A 23,207-nucleotide genomic window follows, 5' to 3' on the forward strand; every position below is an offset into this window, starting at 1 on the left:
ACCCATTTATGCATACTCTGGCTGGCTGGCAGAAAACAGTCTTCTATCCATGTTAATATGTTACCCCCAACACCATGAGCTTTAATTTTCCTTAATGACCTTTGATGTGGCACCTTATCAAATACCTTTTGGAAATCCAGGTACAGCACGTCTACAGGCTCCACTTTATCCACAGCGTGTGTTACTCCTTCAAAGAACTCCAATAATCTGGTTAAACATGATTTTTCCTTTCACAAAACCATGCTGACTCTTTCCGATTGCCTTGAACTCTTCTAAGTGCCCAGCTATAACCTCCTTAATGATTGTTTCTAACCCCTTCCCCATGACAGATATCAAGCTAACTGACCTATAGTTTCCCACTTTCTGCCTCCTTCCCTTTTTCAATAGAAGGGTTATATTTGTTACTTTCCAGTCTGAAGGATCTTTCTAGAATCTAGCGAATTTTGGAAAATTAACACCAATGAATCTACTAACTCATTAGCCACCTCTTTTAAGACCCTAAAGATGAAGTCCATCAGGACCCGGAGACTTGTGAGCCTGTGGCTCCATCAGTTTGCTCATATTGCTTCCCTATGATTGTAATTTCACCAAATTCCCCTCTCCCTTCCACTTCCTGGTTTGCAGTTATTACTGGAATGTTTTTTGTATCCTCTATAGCGAAGACAGAAGCAAAATATTTGTTCATTTCATCTGCCATTTCTTTATTGTCTACTATTAACTCCCCACTGTCACTCTCTAGAGGACTAATGTTCACTTTACTTACCCTTTTCCTTTTCAAATATCTGTAGAAACTCTTGTAATCCATTTTTACATTTCTAGCTAGCTTCCTGTCATACTCTAATTTCTTTCTCCTGATTAACCTTATAGTCATTCTCTTCCATTCTTTATGTTCTGACCAATCATCTGACCTGCTACTTTGTGCAGTTATATGCTTTTTCCTTAAGTTTGGATGCTTTTCTTAATTTCTTTAGTTAACCACAAATGGTGGGTCCTACCCTTGGAATTTTTCTTTAGAATAGGAATATACTTATCCTGAGTATTTTGAAATATTCCCCTAAATGTCTGCCACTGCTTCTCGATTGATCTATCCCCTGCCTAGTATCCCAATTCACTTCAACTAGCTCAGCTTTCATACCCACATAGTTGCCCTTATTTAAGTTTAAAATACTAGGCTTAGACCCACTCTCCTCCCTTTCAAACCGAATGTGAATCCAAACTGAATGTGAAATTCAGCCGTATTATGATCGTTGCTACCTAGGGGTGCCTTCACTGAGATCATTAATTAATCATGTCACATTACGTAATACCAAATCTAATACAACCTGCTCTCTCGTTGATTCCAGAAAACTATCTCGAAAGCATTCTATGAACTCCTCATGCAGGCTACTACTGCCAATCTGATTTTTCTAGTTTATATGTAGATTAAAATCACATGATTACCGCTGTCCCTTTGTCACAAGCACCCAATGTTGTTTCTTGTATACTTTGCTCTACATTGTGGTTACTGTTAGGGGGTCTGTAGACTACTCCCACTAGTGACTTCTTTCCCCTACTTTTCCTCATTTCCACCCAAGCCGATTCTACATCCTGATCTTCTGAACCAAGGTCATCTCTAACTATTGCACCAATGCAATCCTCGATCAACAGTACTACCCCTCCTCCTTTACCTAGCTTCCTATTCTTCTTGAATATCAGATACCCCTCCATATTCAGGACCTAATCCTTGTCATCCTGCAGCCATGTCTCCATTATGGCTATCCGATTATATTTATTTGCTTCAATGTGTGCTATCAGTTCATTTACCTTATGAATGCTATGTGGATTCGGATGCAGAGCTTTTTGTTTAATCTTTTTGTTATCTTTATAACATCTAGTCCTGACTATTGGTATATTCTTAGATTTTATCTCTGTCCCTTCTTGCTACTATGACTCTCATTTCCCATATTACTATTATTCTCGGTGGAGAAGAAATCAGTTAACGTTTCGGGTCTTCATGACCCTTCGGCAGAACTGAGTATAGTTAGGAGAAAAGTGAAATATAAGCTGGTCTAAGGTGGGGGGGCGGGGGGAGAGAGAAGTTGAGGGTGTGGTGATTGTGGAGATAAGCAAGCAGTGATAGGAGCAGATAATCAAAAGATGTCACAGACAAAAGGATCAAAGAGGTGTTGAAGGTGGTGATATTGTCTGAGAAAAGTGCTAATTAAGAATGGAAGACAGGATACTCAAGGTACAGCTCTAGTGGGGGTGGGGTGGAAAGACTAAAAAAGTTTTAGTTTTAGATTTTAAAATAATGGAAATAGGTGGGAAAAGAAGAATCTATATAAATTATTGAAAAAAAAGGGAGGGGGGAGAAACGGGGTGGGGATGGGGGGAGGGGGAGTTTAAGATCTAAAGTTGTTGAATTCAATATTCAGCCTGGAAGGCTGTAAAGTGCCTAGTCGGAAGATGAGGTGCTGTTCCTCCAGTTTGCGTTGGGCTTCACTGGAGCAATGCAGCAAGCCAAGGACAGACATGTGGGCAAGAGAACAGGGTGGAGTGTTAAAATGGCAAGCGACAGGGAGGTTTGGGTCTTTTTTGCGGACAGACCGCAGATGTTCTGCAAAGCGGTCGCCCAGTTTGCGTTTGGTCTCTCCAATGTAGAGGAGACCACATTGGGAGCAACGAATGCAGTAGACTAAGTTAGGGGAAATGCAAGCGAAATGCTGCTTCACTTGAAAGGAGTGTTTGGGCCCTTGGACGGTGAGGAGAGAGGAAGTGAAGGGGCAGGTGTTGCATCTTCTGCATGGGCATGGGGAGGTGCCATAGGTGGGGGTTGAGGTGTAGGGGGTGATGGAGGAGTGGACCAGGGTGTCCCGGAGGGAACGATCCCTACGGAATGCCGTCGGGGGGTGAAGGGAAGAAGATATGCGCTCTTGCGAATCGCATTAGAGCCCCACTACAGCTGTACCTTGAGTATCCTGTCTTCCATTCTTAATTAGCACTTTTCTCAGACAATATCACCACCTTCAACACCTCTTTGATCCTTTTGTCTGTGACATCTTTTGATTATCTGCTCCTATCACTGCTTGCTTATCTCCACAATCACCACACCCTCAACTTCTCTCTTCCCCCGCCCCCCCCCACCTTAGACCAGCTTATATTTCACTTTTCTCCTAACTATACTCAGTTCTGCCGAAGGGTCATGAAGACCCGAAACATTAACTGATTTCTTCTCCACCGATGCTGCCAGACCTGCTGAGTTTTTCCAGGTAATTCTGTTTTTGTTTTGGATTTCCAGCATCCGCAGTAGCTTTTAGCTTTTTGTTTTTATTACTATTATTCTCTCCTGCCTTGAATCTACCCCTTGATTTGCCACATCTACCCAAGCTTGATCCCTTACCCTCCTTGTTTATTTTAAAGCCCTCTCTACTTCCCTAGTTATGCGATTCGCAAGAGCGCATATCCCAGCATGGTTCAGGTGTAGACTGTCCCAATGGTCCAGCCCCCACTCTCCCCAGTACTGGTGTTAGTGCCCCATGAACCCACTTCTTCCACACCAGTCTTTGAGCCATACATTCATCTCTCCAATCTTATTTGCCATATGCCAATTTGCACGTGGCTCAGGTTATAATTTGATTGTTACCTTTTTGAGGTTCTCCTTCTTAATTTGGTATCTAGCTTCTCATACTGACTATGCAGAACCTCCTTCCTTGTCTTTGGTGCCTATATGGATGAAAACAATTGGATCCTCCCCCTCCCACTGCAAGTTTCACTCCAGCCCTGAGCAGATTTCGCAAACCTTGACTTCCTGTACCTGTTTGACAATTGCAAAGTCTGAGGCTCCTCCACTACTGTCTACTCGGTCCCATTACCTGTCTCACTCACGATCACATCCTCCTGTCCCTCACTACTGACCAAAACAGATGATCCTATTCTATGAGGCATGACCGTGTTCTGGAACAAAGTGTCCAGGTATTTCTCTCCCTCCCTTATGTTTTGCAGTGTCTGCAGTTTGGTGTCCAGATCAATAATTGTGATCCAAAATCCCTCTAGCTGTTTACACTTTCTGCAATCGTATTTGTCATGGATTGCCTTGGTGTCCAAAAGGTCCCACATTCCATAGCTGCAACACAACACCTGTCCTGCTATTGTTAGGTGTATTTAGTTAATTTAATTACTCACCTAATTAACTTAGAATAACTCCTATGTATCCTACACCTCTTTTCTCTGTGCACTGAATTCCCACGTGAACTTAATTTACCACTCACTCCGTCTCCATCTAACTCCGCTGTAGCTGCCTATCTCTTCGCACGCCCCTTACTGATTGTGTGGCTTGAAAAGCCTGTCTCTTTTATAGACCCTGAGTCACTAGTTAGTTTAGCTTCTTGCTACAGTAACTAACACCACTTGAACAAACTGCTTTCAGGTGATTGACAGACAACTGCCACTCCAGGCAGTTCTCTGTTTAACAAGGTAAACTAACTTATCTGAAGGTTAGTTCTATGTCAGATCTTGATTCTTAACCTATAGTTAAAAACTGAAAAGGCTTTAGCAGAACTTGCCACATGAACCTAATTCACTACTCACTCAGTCTCCATCTCACTCTGGCGTAGTCGCTTGTCTTCTCGCACGCCCCTTACTGTAGGAATTTTACAAAATTCAACTGCTTTAATTTGGATTTTTTTGTGGATGATTAACTTGTGGAGGTCTTGAACATTATTTAATGTGAGGAATATCATACCCAGATGTTGACAATTGGATGTTATGGGTTGATTCTTGGGATGAATTTTTGGCCCCTGCCAGCTAATTGGGCTCATTAAGGGTCTAACTGAGGCCATTTAAAGGGGAGGCTGACTGGAATTTGCTAATCAGCCTCCAGGCTCCCACAGGCGATGGGGGGGTAGGTTAGGTGCCTGGGTGTGGGCAGCTGGCGGCAGGCTGGGTGGGCCAGTGCTGCAAGCACACCTAGGCACCCTCCCTGGGGGTAGGAGCAGCCGCAGACCACCCTGTAGAGCGTTCCACTGCCACTGCTCCCCTGACCCCACCTGGCTGCTGAATCTATTTTTAACTAAAGATTTTAAACAGTTGGAGAGAGGGTGCCTCCATTTTGAAATGCCCTCTCTCTTACTTACCTTTCATTACAGTCTCTCCTGTTAAGGGGGAAAGCCCTTCTCCAACTTCAAAAGCCCGTCTGCTGTCCTTAATTGGATGGTGAACCTGTCTCCTGGCCATTAATCTGCCACGGGGCAGGTTCAATGCCCAGAAACAGTCCCAACCCCTGTTTCCAGTCACTGGGGGGAAATTCTAGCCTTTAAATTTGAAGTCACGCCAGATGTTAAAATGCAAAAAAATCAGACAGAAACCCAACATATCTCAAATCTGCCCACCTCCAGTTTTAACTGTTTCGTTATTTATATATAAGGCTGTCTGCTTTCATTTTAACAGTTAGCCTATTTTAAAATCATTTTTGGCTGTGTTTCCCAGGCCTCGGGAAAGCTGACACGTGGAAGGAAGCAGGAAAGGCTGAATCTATATGTATCTTTATAGCACTGCTTGTGGGCCAGGAAGAACAGGAATATTTCCTCCTGACCCAACAGGCTACCGAATAAAAATTATCCCCCCCCACCAACTCCCTCGGCACCATCAGATCCCACTAACCACTATAGTGTGTTACAGTTCACTCGGAGTTTGAGTTGCTGTGGCAACATGCACTTTCACAGGCATGTTGTCGAGTGGAGCTATGGATTATGATGGTAAAGGCTCCAACGTTCTTCCCATTACATGACTGACCAGTAAGCTCCCCTGCTTTTACCTCGCCATTGGTGTGTGCTGGAAGGATTTGTAGATTGATACTCGGCTTGTTTGGCCCTGTTATGAATGCACCTACCTTGGCCATCAAGTCCTGGGGTGGGAATTGAGCTCAGAGGCAGGGAGGCTACCCACTGTACCACAGGATCTTCTCACTAACTACAATGGGCCAGTTTTTAAAAACTGCAAGAATTCAGGTTACCCATTCTTCTGATTTTCGTGGACCTCGCACCACATCTCTGCATGGAACTTGCCTCCAGGCTAAAATCCAGGCCTATGTGCTGAAATGGTGTAACCATATACTTTTGCAATGATCTTATTCTGCTTTTGTGTTCTCCTTCTCATTTAACCAATAAACTTTACACAGCCTTTTCTTGAATTATCTGCTCCTCAGACTGTAGCTCAAACCAAGCATGTTCTTCACCTTCTTGCATTCCCCTCCCTCTCTGTAATATTTCTTCGCCCATTGGATAGTATGCACCAATTGTGAGACTAGGAAATCTTACATCTTGGAGATGTCACAACCTGTGATCTGTCTACAACTCTATGTCCAACTAGCTTTTCTTTGCCACCAACTCTGGAAATCTAAAGCTTCGGCATAATTCCATTATGCATTTGGTAGTAGCTCAAAGATGACTCTTGGCAATCAATCCAAGACCAGATTTCCGCCCCCCCAAAATTATTTGTAACCAGGTCCTTCTGGAGTGAAGTGAGTAAAGTTTTTTTTTATTCAAGATGGGCACTCCAAAATATGTGTGTGTATATACAGCTTGAACAAGATAGTTCTCTCGGTTAGTGGCTCAGATGATAAATTTGAGTTTACAAATAAAAATGAATAACCAACTTTTTTTCCTGATTCTCAATCATTTAATCATCTAAGCATTCTAAGATATTGCAAAGCTTTTCATGTTCACTTTGTTGACCTCCTTTATTATAATAGTGTCTGCCAAGGTGCTGTTTTCTAAAGCTTTTATTTGGGTTGTAAGTTAAAAGTCAACCCACTGGTATGAAGATGCTTTTGTTTAAAGGAGTCAGATTTCTGCTGGTTCTCTTGACCACTAGACTGTGTGCAGTCCAGCTCTAATTTGCTGCCTTTTTGTTCACGCTTCTAATTCTGTTCCCCCCGCTCTTCCCCCCGCCTACCTCCCAATCACCACCAAAGTTCCGGAAGTCAACTCAATGCCTCAGTTTCCTATTGGTCACTATATCTAAATTACACTAGTAACCATGAATAATTTGTTTAGAGACATTTCACTTGCTTGTTTAATGAATGCAAATGTGCCACACACTGGATAGATTAAATGTGTCATACTCTGGACACAGGCAGTTATTTTTCAAGGCATCTGATGCAGCCAGGAATGCATTTTAAGAAATGTTCTGACTACTAAATCAATAATGACCTTCTGTGAAATTGGATTTGTTGCCGCCTATATTGTTTACTGGGATAATACAAAGATGTTTGCCACGGCTGCTTGCAAGAGGATAATTATTCTGCTGTTCGTTCAATGTGCATTAAACAATTTTATTGAAGAAGCTATCCAGGCCAATTCTGTCTGCAAAATTCAATCAGTTTACTTATAAACAGACTCTCTTATGATGAATCATCTTTTTAATGATGACTACACTGGCCGTAGAGGAAACAAATCAACTGATCTTCTTGACTAGTTGGTGTTTTTTTCTATCCACTGTATTTTGATAGATTATCTTTCCACCACTGATGATCCCCCTTTTGGTTTGTCAACTGTGAATGGCGATACAATTAATCCTAATTCTAACTGGTTCCTGAATACCTGTGGCAGCAGGATGAGACCCTTAAGTGGGCACTAATTGGGCCAGCGGCAGGATGGCAGCAGGGTCCCCACCCGTTACCTTCCTGACTGATTAAATTCCCCACCACCACCAAATTTGCCTCGGGGAAGGCATTAAAATCTGTCCATTAAGTGCATTTTGAATGCAATGCAAGCTGAAGGAAACTCCTCTTCGCTATGAAGATTCGAAATTGTACTTAAATGTAGCCATTTTAACTTGACTAAGGCATGTTTTTAAAAATATGGAAATAGTTTCTTATTCAAAGCCAGATTAGATCTGTCATAGTATCCTTGGTATGATTATAGGAAGGAAAAGGTAATGATGCAGCAGTGATTCATTTTGGATACCACCCAGGATGAAGGGGTTACAGTTATTTATGGGCTTTTCCCCCTGGAATTGAGAACGTTGAGTCACTAATTTAAAATTATTTAAGGTTATGATTGAGTTAGGAGCAGTTTGTTTCCATTGCTCAGTGAGACTGTAATGGGAGGATGATGGTTACAGAATTAAATGGGAAGTCAGAAAAAAATTTGAGGGCGATTGGAGTGTTCACTTCTTTGCACAAACTGTTAATTGAAGGGGATTGAAAAGTTACTTGGAAAAGAGGAAAAGTAAAGGTGATTGGGAGTAAACAAGACAGTAGGATTAAATTAGATGGCTTAATGAGAAAAGCACTGGTGCAGTTTTGACAGGACAAGGGGCCTGTTTCTGCGCTGTAACATTCTATGAACTGAAAAGTTCATTCTTTAGTAAAATAGAAAAAAACGCAAAACTTGGAGAATGTGGAACTAAAGCAGTTCTGCTAATTAAGTGCTTGTGAGATGTCACCACACAGGGAATTATCCTATGGCATGTAACACTGAGCAAAAAGTTTGCTACGTTGGTGTTCAGTTGCTGTTCTCCTTTCCTTTGTATGTGAGCAGCTTCAGTTTTTTTTTTCTCCTGTTGGAGCTGTGCGCTGCTGCTCTCTGCCCCCATCAAAAAGGATTTTTAGAATTTCTTTAGTCTGTCTTTTGTTTCACTTATTAATTACTCAGCATTTTACTTTGCTCTATGAACTCCTCTGCCAACCTATTGGAATTCTGTGGTGGATCTTCATTACTGATGTTGATATCGAGCTCAACATTGAAGACCAGAGACTCTTGTTTTTGTAATCTACCATGGCAATTCAGTGAAATAAACCCCCCATGGCCTCACATCTGGAATGTTATCCTGTTGGCAAGAAGTCCAAATTGGATTAATGTCCAGAATCACAAAGATATGAAATGGACCTCCCAGCTGTAGGTCAGAGTAGGAATTCAATTCTAGTAAGGAGCTCTCTCTCTTGAGCCTAATGTTTAAAAAGCAAATTGACCAGTGTTCCATGCTGGCCTGAAAAGTCAGGGCCTTATGAAACTTGGACAGTCACCTCCATCTCCATTTTGTAAAGCTGCAAATGTTGTAGATGTTGATAACTGTCACAACCCTCAATATGATTAAGCTTGAGTGATGTTTGAGGCGGTACCGATGCCACTTCGAAGTGCTGGAGCCGTTGTAAGCACTTTTGCTGTGACTGTCATGTCTGCTCAGAAGTATTGATTTGCAGAGAGGGAGACCCTAACTGCACTGAGAACCTGTTTATCTTGCAGATAAGGCAGATCCTCAACATTTGCTATTTATGTACTTAAAAGGTATCCTCCAACCCAGTTAGGATTGCCAATTGCGATCAAATTTTTCCTGGAGGCTTCATCACATGACTTGTCCCGCCTTCCAGCTATTAGTCGGCCAACACATCCATCCTTGTGACACACCGCATTCCTCTGCCAATTGGAAATCAAAAAGACTCATTACCCAATTGGATGATGCTTGACTGTCAGCCAAATGTCATCTTTCCCATTTTCAATATTTTTATAGCTGGAAGATAGAAATGTTCAAAGAGAATGTTTGTTTATTTTTTTTTAAATGTCCCCATGATATTTCTCCAGGGTTGCACACAGCAACTTTTGATCTTCAATTTATGGAGACGCCAGGACAATCCTGGAGGGTTGGCATCCCTATACCCTGTGTACTCAGTCATTCCAACTTTGTTTCATCATGATACAATCCTGTCAAGTCAGGTGGCCCTGCTGGCATCAGTAGAATCCATTTGTGCTTCAGTTTTGGTGGAATCCACTCATATTGCTGGAGCTAATCTGGGCTGGTGGGTACCTTCAGTTTTTATTAAGTATATGAGTTGTCTCAAAGCACATTATAAGGGGGAAATGATTACCACCTGGTACGTGTTTCAGCTTCTCGTTGCCTTTTTAACCTGCTCAACTTGTATATAGCTTTGTTCTTTTATTGTATGAGAGCTTTCAACTTAGTGTAAATTTGGTAGATTTGGGAACCCTTTGTGCTCCTTCCAGATTATAGTATCCCGTAAGTGGGGTCCTAACCTGCATTACTGGAGCAGAGAACATAAGTCAATTCAAATAATTCCTGCTCTGAGCTATTATCATTACTAAAGTGGGTTTATATGCCACGGCCCTTGAGCTGACTTTTCTCTCTGACATAAAGGTTTGCTTGGAACAACTTCAAGAAAAGATTCATGAGAATAGTCTCAGGGATGAGGAACATCAGTTACGTAGATGGATTGGAGAAGTGGGCCTCTTTTCCATGGAGAGAGAAGGTTGAGAGGAGATTTGATAAGGTATTCAAAATCATGAGTTGTCTGGGCAGAGTAGATAGGGAAAGACATTCACATTGGTAGAAGAATTGAGAATCGGAGGGTGCAGATTTAAGGTAATTGGGAAAAGAAGATATGGTGACATGAAAAACTTTTTCATGTGAGTGACTAGAATCTGGAATGCATTGCCTGAGGGAGTTTCTATTGAGGCATTCAAGAGGGAATTGGATTGTTAACTGCAAAGGAAGAATATACAGGGCTATGGAGAGGAGGTGGGGAAGTGGCACTAGGTAAATTGTTCCTATAGTGACCCAGCGCAGATATGACAACCGAATGGCTCCTTCTGTACTGTAACGATTCTGTGAATTCGGTAGCAAAAGGAATCTGAAATACCTGGTAGCTGGGATAGGTTCATCACCTTTTAGCATGGTTTGCAGTTAACTTGCTTGATACAAAGCACTTTGGATTTGTTTTAATGAAGACAAATTGCTGAGGAACAGCCCCACTTTCGGTGCAAAGATGATACAACACCGTGCACAATTGAGTGTTAACATCCATTGGTGATTTATAGTGGGATTGAGACTTGATTTCCGGTTCCAGTAGGCAAATCCCTGGATCAAATCAGCTTAAGAATTCTTGGGGATGATGGGCACTGACCACATTTGGGACCAGCCATGTAATCTCTGTCCAGACAACTGGCATTACATCAGATAGTGAGCTCTTCTAATAATTTAGATGGGGCTGAGGGTGGCAGTTTAGTTTTGATGTTCCCACTAAAGGGGTTTGTAGCTCACAGGCCTGTAGCACATTGTTCTATTGTGAGTTCTGGAACATAAATGTTGCATAGACAAGAAAGAGGCGTTGCAGCTGTGGTACGTCAAAGTTGATGTTTTTCTTGAAAGAATGTAGGAGCTTGAAGACAATGCTAGTCCTCCAGGGCATAACATTGTAGACTTGCAGTTTCCTTTTGAATGTGTCAATTCTTTTACACTGGACAAAAAGACTTCTCCCACCTTGCATAGTTTTATTCAGCTTATTCATTACACTGTATACGTCTGTGAGATAAACCAGCTTGGCCAGCCACCCATCATCATTCACCATCTTGGCAAGTTCAGGTTTCTTATCAGCTAAAAAAGTACATACCTCTTCTCTGAAATGAATTATGCGGGCACGTATTGTGCCTGGTGATGGCCATCAATGTTCCCTCTAAGTTTTTTTTCATGAGTTTTATATGCACCAATATCAAGGTGGTGTGTGAATGTGCACCACCAGTAGAAACAAAAAGCCTAGACATATTTCTCAGTATGATCTCTTTGTGACTCCAGAGCCACAGCAAGGTGCTCGACTCTTAACTGCCCTCTGAATTGGCCTAGCAAGCCACTTGCTTGTCAAGAAGGCAACTGACTGCCACCTTCTCCAGGCCAATTCGGGATTGGCGATAAATGCTGGATTTACCAGCAATGCCCACGTCTAAGAATAAAGAAAAGTACTTAATTAGCTTTGGGACATTCTGAGGTCATGAAAGGTGCTACATAAATAAAAATTCTTTCATAGATGGTTACAGTACAGAAGGAGGCCATTTTGTTGGTCATTCTTATGCCAACTCTCTGTAGGAGCATCTCAGCTAGTCCCACTCTCCTGCCTTTTCCCAGTAGCCCTGCAATTTCTTTCTCTTCAGATAATGATCCAATTCCCATTTGAATGTCCCTCCACCTAAATCTTGGGCAGTGTATTTCAGACCCTAACCACTCATTGCATTTTAAAAAGGTTTATCCTCATTGTCATGAATGTGTAATTATGATATTACAGATTTTAAGGACAACTCTTTAAAGGTATTTTCCTGGTTTCAAACCTTTTAAATTGAGTTTAAAAGCCTTTTTCAAAATAGAGATATGGACAGACAATCAGGAACCTTTTTGTGTTTGTTCAAATCTTGTCAGACTCATCTCTAGAGCTGGCTACGAATAGTCATTAAAATGCAAAAGCTGCTCTAGGGATGTCCTTTGAATCTTCCAAAAGGTGTGAAAACCCTTTGGCTTCTAAGGGAACGGGACACAGGAGCTAAAAGGACTTCGATATAATTTTTTTGTCTTGGATGAATGAGTTGGTTGGCCAACCGAATTCTAACTTCATGCCTTCCTATGTTCTCATCAATTGCTGCTTGCAATCAATAACGGGGACAGACTGATGTAAGAATAAACACTGATTGTTTATTGAGACATAGGGCAGAGCACCAGATCATATGTGCTTACTCAGAAACCTCCAGAACTAGACTTACAGTTCCTAAAAATAAAAACAAAAAACTGCAGATGCTGGAAATCCAAAACAAAAACAGAAATACCTGGAAAAACTCAGCAGGTCTGGCGGCATCGGCGGAGAAGAACAAAGTTGACGTTTCGAGTCCTCATGACCCTTCAACAGAACTAAGTAAAAATAGGAGAGGGCCTTAAACCAGCTTATATTTCACCCCTCTCCTATTTTTACTTAGTTCTGTTGAAGGGTCATGAGAACTTGAAATGTCAACTTTGTTCTTCTCCGCCGATGCTGCCAGACCTGCTGAGTTTTTCCAGGTATTTCTGTTTTTGACTTACAGTTCCTAGTTGCCTGTGCAATACAGTGATTCGTCAGTGCTGTCACATAATCAGAACACTTGCATTGTCTTAAAGGGACAGGGTACTTCACTTTACCACAGTAATTAACTCCCTTGCTTAATTGAGACCATTACTTATTGAATATTAATGTAACCATTTTTGAACTGTATAAAGGAGGCTGTAAGAAGCCATTTTTTTGTGGCAGCGTGCAGAGAACCCAGTAGACCTTGAAGTCAGTTCCAGCCTACAGCTGAACTAAATGAACAACATGAGAGAGCCATGTGTTCCTCTGCCCTCAGGAGTTAGAGTAAGACATCCAGAAAATCATCCCTGGTCTGCTGAGAAGAAACCAGGCAATCCTTCAAGTGTTGGTACCTGCAGCTTCCAGTGAGAAAAGAAGCATATACTCTCTCCCAGCATCTGCTCTATCTGTTGCCTTCACCTACAAAGGAGAACTCCAACTCTTTGACTTCCCAAGCCATCACAGCTTCTAAACCAAATCTATGTTTCACCCCCGTCACTTGGAAAGAAAGAATTCAAGCAACAAGCATGCAACAATACCTGAGACTGATTTGAAATCTCATCTTGGAGAATTTTTTTTCCTTTTTATATGAATTTTAATCCTTGGATCTATACTTTAGTTAATATCTATCAGTTTTACTTAAGTGAATAACTTGCAAATTAAAAGGGGGCTACACCACACACAGACCTACCTACCTACGTCACGGACCACTTTGAGGAAACGCCTTTTGCGTGGTCGTGACATCATGTTGCCATTGGATCTCTTGCCAATCACTTTAAATCAATGTCCTCTGGTTCTTGGCTCTTCTGCTAAAACTGTTCCCATTGTAGGTCACAGTATAGAGTGAGAAATCATCTTGTTGTCCTGCATGGCTGGCATTCCTTAGGTTGTTCATATTTCTTCATCTGATATTGAGTAAAACACTGTTTCTTGTTGAGGGAGTGGACAGTTGTTGTGCCTTATGTTTGAGGATTAAAGATTCTCAACTCTATGCAGTGGCAGAGAAGAATGCCCCATATCACCAAATTGAAATAAAGGAATTATATTTATCTTTTTCCCACCCACCACTAAGAAAACCAAACAAAAGCACAATCGGAAGAGAAAAATGTCTTGAATTTAAAAAATGCTGGAAGACTAAGGTCAGGCAGCATCTGTGGCGAGAAACGGTTAAAGTTTCAGTTCGATGACCTTTCATCAGAGGAAAAATGTCTCATTCAGTTTAACAACTCTTACTTGATGAAGCTTATTGTCTTTGGTTGTCAGGCATAAGAAGCAAATAAATAGATAGTGTTTTCTGGCAGCCATTTGGTCCTGTACTGCAATGCCTGAGAGAGCTGGAACAATATATGAAAAAACATATATGCATCTTCTTGATTTTATTGTTTCTGTTGGGCTCATTGCATAGAGTTTGAAGTTGGTACTCTTCTTGGATAAAGCCATTTGTTTTTGCAAAAATGAGTTAAGCTGAGCTCCTTTTAAAAACTGCTCAACTGTTAAGGTTGCACAACAAAAGCAGACCAGCAAAGCTCCAACGCTGCCACCAGTGTGGGCTGAGTTATCTGATTTCAGACACTGTAGTTAGCTGGTCAATGCAACTATACTCATAGGGTAGAGGGGAGAAAAGTCAACCAAAGTCCCCATTTGTGATTGGTATAGAAACAGGGTTAGGCTGATCTGAACATTCCTTCTGTATCGTGGGTCTCACTTTCTTTCAGATTTGCCCTCCCTTCTCTGGCTGATCGACTACTGGGATATTTTCTTGAGTCTTGTCCCCCATGCCACATCCTTGACCTGTGAATATGGATCGCTCTCACCTTCTGAAACTCTGTCTATCGTGGGGGTTCTGCGACCATGTTTGGCCCTTGCTTTCCTCCAGCCACCTGACTTCATGGCACACGTACTCCTCCTTCCAGTTTGCCCTTGCTGCTTGTCCAATCAAAGCTGCACTTTTTCATGCTCTTGCTTTTCCTCCAATTGGATTCCTCTCTCCCACAGTTGAAACTCTTCCAATCATAGTTGCATTTTTCTTCCGGCGCTCTCCAGCTGCTTGAGCTTTTGCATTTGGGGTTTAATGCTCAGCCCTGCCCCTCCCCCAGTTGAGCTCGCTGTTATGTGCAGACTGTTAATTGTAATGCATGGGTCATTCTAATAGCTGTGCAGCCACACATAGGGAACATAGCCATCTCACCTCTACGTATGAACACAGAATTGTGCTCAGCATCCACTTCACAAAGTGCAGCAAAGCACCTGGAGTTTGTTGCTCTGGATTGAATAAAATTTAACAAGTGTTACCACTGCTCAGCTATATAGTACAGAAACCTGGGTTACATGAAGAATAGATGAGCAAGAACTGGACACTGATAAGATGTAGCTGCTGAGATGGATGTGTAGAGTAATGAGAAAGGACAAAATGAGGAACCAGCACATCAAAAGGTGAGTGAAGATTGTGGGAGCATTGTAGAAAGGAGCAGAGACACAATTGAAATGGTATGGTCGACTGTTGCAAGGGGAGAGAGGAAATGTGGTGAGGCAAATGATTGAGGTGGGACTGCCAGGCAGAAGGAGAGGAGGAAGACCCAAGACCAGATAGCCAGAGACGCAATGGGGTTGTATGAGAAATGGGTGGATGATACGGGGAGATGGAGAAGGGTGATTAACCAGCATTGCGGTGACACATTGAAAATGGGAGAAGCTGACTGAAGAACAAGTGTCACCACTGTGAGAATATTCTGAAGACCTGGTTCAGTATCTTTCACAGGAAGTGCCTCATGGTGTGAAAAGCAATGTGTCTAAATAGTGCAAGGTGCAGAGTGGCTTTTAATTTTTTTTTTGCACACCAGAGCCTTTCCAATCATTGCTGCAACTCTATCATTGCAGACTCCAGTGCAATTTGTCCAGCTGTTTCCTGTTCATTCGTGAAATCATCCAACGTTTTGAAAATATCATCTGACTTTGTCTTGAGCTCTTTGCAAAACAAAAAGTCTTTTATTTCCCTACTCCATACACACCAAACATAGGCAAATAAATAGAACACTTTAAAAATGTTTGTGGAATCAAGTTGTACAGCAAAGCCATTGCCACACAGGCAATAACACACTTCAAAACGGCCTTCTGACATTAAATCAATCTGTCATTTGACAGTGTCATTTGAGTGCAGTATTTTTTCCAGTTCCTTGGCCTTCTGCTCTCCAAACGTTTCCTTTTGTGATTTTAGTGACATGTGACATTGGCAACTCAGCAATTGCATGCAGTACTTTCTTTTGCTTTAGCAATTTTCTAGGCTGCAATGTAGGATGAGATTATAAGATTTAATTCAGTTGTTGTGAATTTCATTACTGCTTTCATACTGACCAGTTCCTTAGCCTTTTACTCCAAAAATAACACATGCTACATGTTGTTGTATATTTCATGTTTGGTAATTAAATGTCTTTAATTTGGAGGCTTTGAGATTTCTTGGACAGTACTTCTGTGCAAATTACACTCTGTGGGTGAGGTATTTCTCCAGTTCCAATACAAATAAAATAAATTAGAAGTAACTGTCTTTGTTCTTGTGTTTCCTTAATTTTGCAGGGTTAAAGGTGGCTTTGTTGTTTTTTTTTACTCAATCCTTCACCATTGGAGAATTCTTCAACCCTAAGAGTTGAACTTCCTTTATCAGCGCTCTGTGGGTTAGGTTGTTTTGAAGCTGCTGGCCACATTTAACACTTATTCTGTTATGACCAGATGAGGAGGTGTGGGATGGATCCTTTCTTTCTCTGCTCCTCATTTGACTGCAAGTTTTTTTTTAAAAGGACATGCTTGCTAACTGTTGAGGTGCTGTGATAATAAAAGGCACAGACAAGCTTCCTTGAGTTTTTTTAGAAAAAGAAAATAGTATTTATTGTGCTTAACCTGGTCTAAGAAAAATAATAAGGTTCCAACTTTCGCGCATACGCCAAGTTCACACAAACACAAATAGCTTACAGAATGGGAGGATAGATTAAGCAATTTAAAGTCCAATAAAGTTAAAGTGTACACCTCGTGAAGTTGGGTTGACTTGGCTGGCTTCAGGCTGAACTGGGAGGTCCTTCTGCCTCCCAAGCAGCTGCGGGGTTGAGTTCTTTCTAATATCTGTCTTCACAAAAAAAAACAGCAGCCAGGGCTTGAAACTTGCAAGTTAGATGCAGAGGGAGAACCCACTCAGGGTCTGGCCTCTTCAACATCTCATTTGCTTGTGCACTGGTCAGCAGATAAAACAGGAACTTAAACACACATAGGATTAGCTGGCTTGTCACATGGCTCTTACTGTCCACTGACTCAAATATGGCCATAGCTATTAGATTCCAATTCCCTGGTTTACATGATTATATCTGGCAAATTCCTTCATAGTCCGAGTTCCCTTGTCCAGTGATTTGCATCTAATGGTTTGTCTCCACCCAGTTGACTACCCAGATGATTGTCCAGATGCTTTGCTAATAGGATAGGCGAAGGCCCCCATTCATATTCCATCAAGCCAATCGTTCTTGGTGAGCTTTGCAGACACTTTGTCTCCATTTATTCATTTATGGATTCCTAAATTTACAGTCTATGCCAATTTGCTTCCCAAAGTTTGCTCGACCTCATCAACAATTTACTGATCAGGAAATGAACCAGGAGAAAGCAGCACAGTGCTGACTACAGGCTTGGTTTGAGTACAGTTTGGGTACATTCAGTTAACTGGAGGTTCACGTCCTCCATTTCGAAAACAAAGTCCCTCCTATTTCGATACCAAACCCCAAAAGTACGGTGAAAGCCAGTGAATTAACCACACCAGTAATGGTAAATGGCACATAATGGAAATGAAAATTGTCACAAAGTACCTGCATGACAATATTATGAATCTTTAAAAACAAATTTTTGAAGACTACATTTTAAAATAAATAAAACTGGAATTTAAGATCATGGGTTGAACTATCTTATCCCTTGAGGCCAAAGATACCTTTTCTGATATTGAATTTGGCCAGGAGATAAATGAAACTCCCATCGACATCTTAATTGTAAAAATGCAAATTTTCCTTTTTAAATCTAAACACTTTGGCCACGTTTTTTTAAAAAAGGTGGAAGAAAACTTCAGAATGTTAATTAAATTCCACAATCCCTTATTTGGAACCATGATGGAACAGAGGTCACATGATACAGTGCCCATCTTGGCTCCCTGCTAAAGATATAGCAGAAATATCAAACTGCTTCATCTTCAGAGACACAGACAGAATTCCAGCAGGGGAGAGAGGATCTGATCGGCAAAGCCATTGACCACGGCAGTCAGTTAAGCAGCAAAGTAACTACTTAGAAAGAGAAACTAAGTCTCCCTGCCTCTCTTTCACCTGTTCCATCTTCAAGCCTACCTGAGAAAACTGCCTCCAGGCAGATTAACTCTAGGAACCATCATAATTTCTGAGAAATCTCTGCAGTTTCAGGCCTGCACAAAATAGTTAAATTTCATACTACTTTACCCTCAACTGTATTTATTGTGAGTGAGTCGCGTGAGTGAGATGCCATGTTTGTGTTAACCTCTGGGGCATGTGTGTGACAAATAAACCAACCCTCTTTTTTTTGAAATACAAAAGCTAGCTTTGCTGCTAAATTGACTCCATCACACCTGATGGAATTCTGTCGGCGTCTCTGAAGATGAAGCAGTTTGATTTTCCTGCTGCATCACCCACACTATCACACACCCACGTGCAAATATACTTAAGCACAGGCAATAAAAGGTTACACCTTTTAAAATTGCTTGTGATAAAATAAACAGAATCTAGAGTGACTTTAGCCTCCCAATTTCATTGCCGTAACTGCTTTAATGACAAAGACAGCCCTGCTCTTCCTTCCTCGCCGCCCTTAGCTGTCAGTATTGCTTCAAAGGGCAATTGCATCCAGGCAAGCCCTATTCATCCATTGGAGAAACACATGACCATGAATGCAATGCTCCAATTAATGCCTTCAGCTATTTTATAAGCGAGGCTGAAGGTATTGAATGAGAATCGCACCACATCCTGACTACAACAACTAGCCCAATGTTCAGACTGGCAAGTCTTTCTTTCCAAATGGCATTCCAAAAGTGCACACCTGTGGATGCAATTGTGACACAATTTTTATCATCTCAATACAGAGGAAAGACTTCTGAGGGGGGAGTGGGGGAGGGGGAAGCAACTCGTGAGAGATGACTAATGGGACAAGCCAATTCTCAGACTCCCTTTGACGTCAACAGGCCTTCGAAGTGTTAGGTGGCTACCAGATCATTTCGGTGTAATGACGTCCATTTTACTTGGATGAAATGCAGGCAGGACTGTATCTTGATGCACCAAGTATGTAATGCTCTGAAGCTGTACATTGAATGCATAGTCTGAATGTAAAACCTTTTCTCTTCTATTTTTTGCATTTTTAGTATCACTAACTACTTAGACTATTAACTATTTTTGGTTAAATAGTGAAAATGCAGATGTAAATACTGAAAAATAGTGGCATTACATGTATCGCAAGTGTTTGCTTAGCTCGGTAGTAGTGTTCTTCAGTAAATTTTCTGATCTGTGATTGCCAAACAACTGTTGGTTTGCAGCAAGTACCAGAAACTTGCATTCTTCAGCATGGACAATGTGAGCAATGCCATTATATTTTCTATCCGCCTTGCCAAAAGGCCATTGGAGTGGAGTAGTAAAGTGTTGGTCAAGATCATTCAGAAGCTAGTTTGCACAATGTTTTCTTTGTGTAGGTGCCAAAAACAGAACCAAAATGGGATTCTTTTAATCTTTATTTGAGATGTTGTTCAACTATAGCCTGTTAGATGCGATTAGTTTATGTCACTATCTTACATCCTGCTTTCTACAGGTCTGCTGGTGGGAGCTTTAGATGCAGTGCTGGATTCCAATGCCCGTGTTGCACCATTCCGAATTTTGTATCGGATGCCAGGATCACAGGTGTATTGGGTCATAGCTTGTGGTATGTAAAACTGTCTAAGCTTATTCTATTGCACATTTTTTAAACATCATTAAGTTTCAAAAGTATATCATACAATAAGTGTAGAGAATAAGACATTTTCTTAAATGTGCAGGGGATCAAGATGCTTCTGTGCTAAATAGTCTAAATTTAATGTTTGTGTAGTAATTATGGTTTTATTTAGTGTGTAATGTACCTTTTAAAAATAATACTTGTTAAGGAAGCTCACATGATCTGTAGTAACCAATAGGAGAGTAGCACGGGCTACCTCAGCAGTCAATGCAGAGTCCGAGTTGGAGCTGAAAGCACACGTGTAGTTGCTGCTGAGCATATCGTAAATAAACTTAATGTTTCCATCCACTGCAGATCAACTCTATCACTAGCACAACTCGGCCACCCTACAACAGTTTGTTTACTGCTATTCTATTTAATTTTTTTCCTAGAAAACCAAATTCAACATTTTTTTTTAGCAAGATGATAAATACTGAACAATTAGTAGAGTCACATTTAGAAGTTGATTAATTTCTTACTTCCGTGAGCACCTGCACCTGTACAGTCTTGGGTTTAATTTTTTGGATTTGACATTTGAACTTTGCTCTGTTTTTCCTCCATTTTCATCCACCTGGCCTGAGAAGTGACACAATTTCCTTTAGCATGCATTCCACTTGAGATGAATGACTTTGTAAGGAATGTCAAGGCCAGTCTGCAAAATAAACTACCTATTGATTTGTAAGATTGTATAAATGGAAAACAGCTTGTGAGAGAGAACAGTAGCAGGGTAGTGGAAAAGAATATATCCAAAACTTGGTGGAGGTGTTCGAAGGCAAATTAAGGATAATGGAAATTACAACCATTCTAAGCAGTTGATTTAAAACTTTTTTTAAAAAAAAGCTTCTATAGTTTGAGAGTGGTTTAAGTTCAAATGAGAAATTCTGAAGTTTTATTTGCTGAAAATTATTTCTGAAGTAGAAATAATAAAAGTCTTGTTTGTTTAATACCGGAGCCTTTCCTGCTGTCTTCCAAAGTGTACGTTTGTTGCTTCAACCCCCTTTGCAACCCATAGAACCATAGAAAACTACAGCACAGAAAACAGGCCATTCGGCCCTTCTAGTCTGTGCCGAAATATTATTCCGCTAGTCATCCATTTTATGGAATTACTTCCATTGAAGTCTGTATTTATCCCAGTGCCATGTTTTCTAGTTAACTATAGAAAACTGCACCTGTAAAATATTAGCCAATTTTGTTGGAAATTATTTCTGACTATTTATAGAACCTAAGTAAATTGGTACTTTTTTGTCAAAAACTCGATTGGAATAAAGGTGCAAAGCGTTATTTAGTTGCAAAAGCAAAGTTATGATGGCTTAATATAACTTGTCCAAAAAAAACATTTACATGCTTAACAATTGCTTGAATATTTGCCTTATAAGGGAAATCCAAATTTAATTGCCAAGGGAGCAGATCCAGTGTCATTGCAAGCATGTTTGGGAGCAAAAACAAAAATAAAAATACCTGGAAAAACTCAGCAGGTCTGACAGCATCAGCGGAGAGGAACACAGTTAACGTTTCGAGTCCGAATGACTCTTCATCAGAACTAAGGAAAAATAGAAGAGGTGAAGTATAAGCTCATTTACGGGAGGGTGGGACAGGTAGAGCTGGATAGAGGGCCAGTGATAGGTGGAGATTACCAAAAGATGTCATAGACAAAAGGACAAAGAGGTGTTGACAGTGGTGATATTAGCTAAGAAATGTGCTAATTAAGGGTAGAAAGCAGGACTAGCAAGGTACAGATAGCCCGAGTGGGGTGGGGGGGAATCAAAATAGGCTAAAAGGTAGAGATAAAACAATGGATGGAAATACATTTAAAAATAATGGAAATAGGTGCGAAAAGAAAAATATATATAAATTATTGGGAAAAGGGGGATCGGAAAGGGGGTGGGGATGGAGGAGAGAATTCATGATCTAAAGTTGTTGAACTCAATATTCAGTCCAGAAGGCTGTAAAGTATCGGAAGGTGAGGTGCTGTTCCTTCAGTTTGCGTTGAGCTTCACTGGAACATTGCAGCAGGCCAAGGATGGACATGTGGGCATAAGAGCAGGGTGGTGTGTTGAAATGGCAAATGACAGGGAGGTCTGGGTCATGCTTGCGGACAGACCGAAGGTGTTCCACAAAGCAGTCACCCAGTCTGCGTTTGGTCTCTCCAACGTAGAGGAGACGGCGTTGGGAGCAGCGAATGCAGTAGACTAAATTGAGGGAAGTGCAAGTGAAATGCTGCTTCACTTGAAAGGAGTTATTGAGTTGAACAACTTTAGATCATGAACTCTCTCCTCCATCCCCACCCCCTTTCCGATCCCCCCTTTTCCAATCATTTATATATATTTTTCTTTTCCCACCTATTTCCATTATTTTTAAATGTATTTCCATCCATTGTTTTATCTCTACCTTTTAACCTATTTCGATTTCCCCCACCCCCATTAGGGCTATCTGTTCATTGCGCTTCCTGCTTTCTACCCTTAATGTCCCCATTAGCACATTTCTTAGCTAATATCACCACTGTCAACACCGCTTTGTCCTTTTGTCTATGACATCTTTTGGCAAACTCCACCTATCACTGGCCCTCTATCCAGCTCTACCTGTCCCCCCCCCCCCCCCCCCCCCCTTTAAATCAGCTTATATTTCACCTCTTTTCTATTTTTCCTTAGTTCTGATGAAGAGTCATTCGGACTCAAAGTTAACTGTATCCCTCTCCGCAGATGCTGTCAGACCTGCTGAGTTTTTCCAGGTATTTTTGTTTTTGTTCTAGATTTCCAGCATCCGCAGCATTTTGCTTTTATGTTTGGGAGCAACTGCCTTGAAGGTTCTGAAGAACACATCCACCAGCAGCCTGTATGGGCTTTTCCTCCTTGAGATCCTCCAGATCTAGATGCTGCCTAGCTTGATGAGCCAATAATTAGTGGCACTAGAATAGAGGTATTCATGTGAGAGAGCCTGTAAGAAGCAAAATTTGCTCAAAAATTTTTTAATGTTAAAGCAGCTTTCTTGACATTTGCTATTTGACAAATCCATTTCATAAGTTGTAACTTTTAATTTTCACTGGACTTGAAGTGTTAAGGGAAAAGAAACTGTTGTAAACTTCTGGGCATAGACTTGTCACTATATACAAAATATCAACATATTCTTTTGTTTCTTTGCAAATCATCCTCCTAAAAGGTGCCACTGTGGAAGAAATCCATCATCACTGGGAATGGTTAGAACAGAATCTTCTGCACACCCTTTCAGTATTTGATAATAAAGACGATGTTGTTAGTTTTGTTCACGGTAAAGTAAAGGTAAGTGCAATATGGAAAAATTGTTGTGAACAATTGAGCTCATTAAACTAAAAGCATTCACCCACTTTCTGGGACGCTGG

General features: G+C 41.1%; 1 protein-coding gene across 2 annotated transcripts in view; it reads left to right on the forward strand.

The window, feature by feature from the left end:
- tbc1d8 (TBC1 domain family member 8) overlaps window positions 1-23,207 on the forward strand; it is a 111,522-nt gene that overhangs the window by 33,468 nt on the left and 54,847 nt on the right. For both annotated transcript variants that reach the window (XM_078545634.1, XM_078545635.1), the window contains exons 2-3: window positions 19,694-19,804; window positions 23,009-23,127. In XM_078545634.1, coding sequence (XP_078401760.1) covers window positions 19,694-19,804; window positions 23,009-23,127 — 230 coding nt within the window. The remainder of the gene's footprint in view (window positions 1-19,693; window positions 19,805-23,008; window positions 23,128-23,207) is intronic.

This window comes from Cetorhinus maximus, chromosome 7, assembly GCF_964194155.1.
Source record: "Cetorhinus maximus chromosome 7, sCetMax3.hap1.1, whole genome shotgun sequence".
NCBI classification, from domain to species: Eukaryota; Metazoa; Chordata; class Chondrichthyes; order Lamniformes; family Cetorhinidae; genus Cetorhinus; species Cetorhinus maximus.